Raw genomic sequence first — 1014 nt, forward strand, 5'->3', positions numbered from 1 at the left:
ATTTTTTTATAATTTAGTAGTACAAATGCAATATCTGTCCAGGGCCCAGCCCTAATCTGGCTGAGAGAATGAGATGGAAGAAGCCACAGAAATTTTCATTGACTGTAACTGTTTTCTGAAGGGTAGCCCTATATACTGCCTACCTTTTTCATTAAGTACACTAAGTTTCTGATTACTACCCATTTTTTCCTGTGTCTTTTAGAAAACCAAATCTTTCAGACTGTGAGCAGTAAAAAGGAAAAGTGCAATTGATTGACTCACTGACAGTCTTTTGTGTCTCTTCATAGGTATGGCATCTTCTGCTGGTCTTCTTTACTTACAGACCTGGAGTGCTGCTATAGCCGGCAACATCCTTGCCGTGTTTACTATGTGTGTATGGCCTCGACTGAGTGGACATTTCATCAGCTCTCTGCATCCTGGGAAAGCCATGAGTACAGCCATGTTTGTCTGTGTTCTAGAAATTTTCTTCTGTGTGTGGTGCACAGCTTATAAATTTGTGCCAGGAGGAACTTACGTAAGAGAGAGTTCCCACCTTCTTCTAGGTATGTTCATAACCAGGAGTAACTATACAATTATGGGGTTTTTTTTGCCTATGAGGGCTTTTCCTTCATGCTTACTTCATGTTGCAGGGTCTGGGGTGGTGCAGGCACTAAGGGACACAGTTGACAAGCTCAAAGGTTATAAGTTTGAGGTCACAGCAGAAGTGCTCATGGTACAACCCGTCAGATTCTGACTAATCTGCAAATTTTGTTAGATATCTTGTCACAAGGACACAAAAAAGGAAACTTCCCATTGACTTCAGTGTGGTAGATGCGTTACCATGATGGCAGGATAGGGAGATAAGCAAGAAAATAAAGAATAACAAACCTATTTCCCTTTCTAGTGCTAAAAGTATTTGAATATGTGGGCAGAAAATAAAATGATATTCAGCTTACAGAAAAAGTAACAGTGGAAGGAATCTGAAAGCTCCGTGTTCCACCCTGTTCAACATCTTCATCAGTGATTTGGACGAGG

General features: G+C 40.7%; 1 protein-coding gene across 1 annotated transcript in view; it reads left to right on the top strand.

Moving 5' to 3' along the window:
• CWH43 (cell wall biogenesis 43 C-terminal homolog) overlaps nt 1-1014 on the top strand; it is an 84697-nt gene that overhangs the window by 49985 nt on the left and 33698 nt on the right. The window contains exon 7 of the mRNA XM_019526609.1: nt 288-542. Within this exon, the coding sequence (XP_019382154.1) occupies nt 288-542 (255 nt within the window). The remainder of the gene's footprint in view (nt 1-287; nt 543-1014) is intronic.

Source organism: Gavialis gangeticus, unplaced genomic scaffold (genome assembly GCF_001723915.1).
Source record: "Gavialis gangeticus isolate Ggan-Ray unplaced genomic scaffold, GavGan_comp1, whole genome shotgun sequence".
Classification (NCBI taxonomy): Eukaryota; Metazoa; Chordata; order Crocodylia; family Gavialidae; genus Gavialis; species Gavialis gangeticus.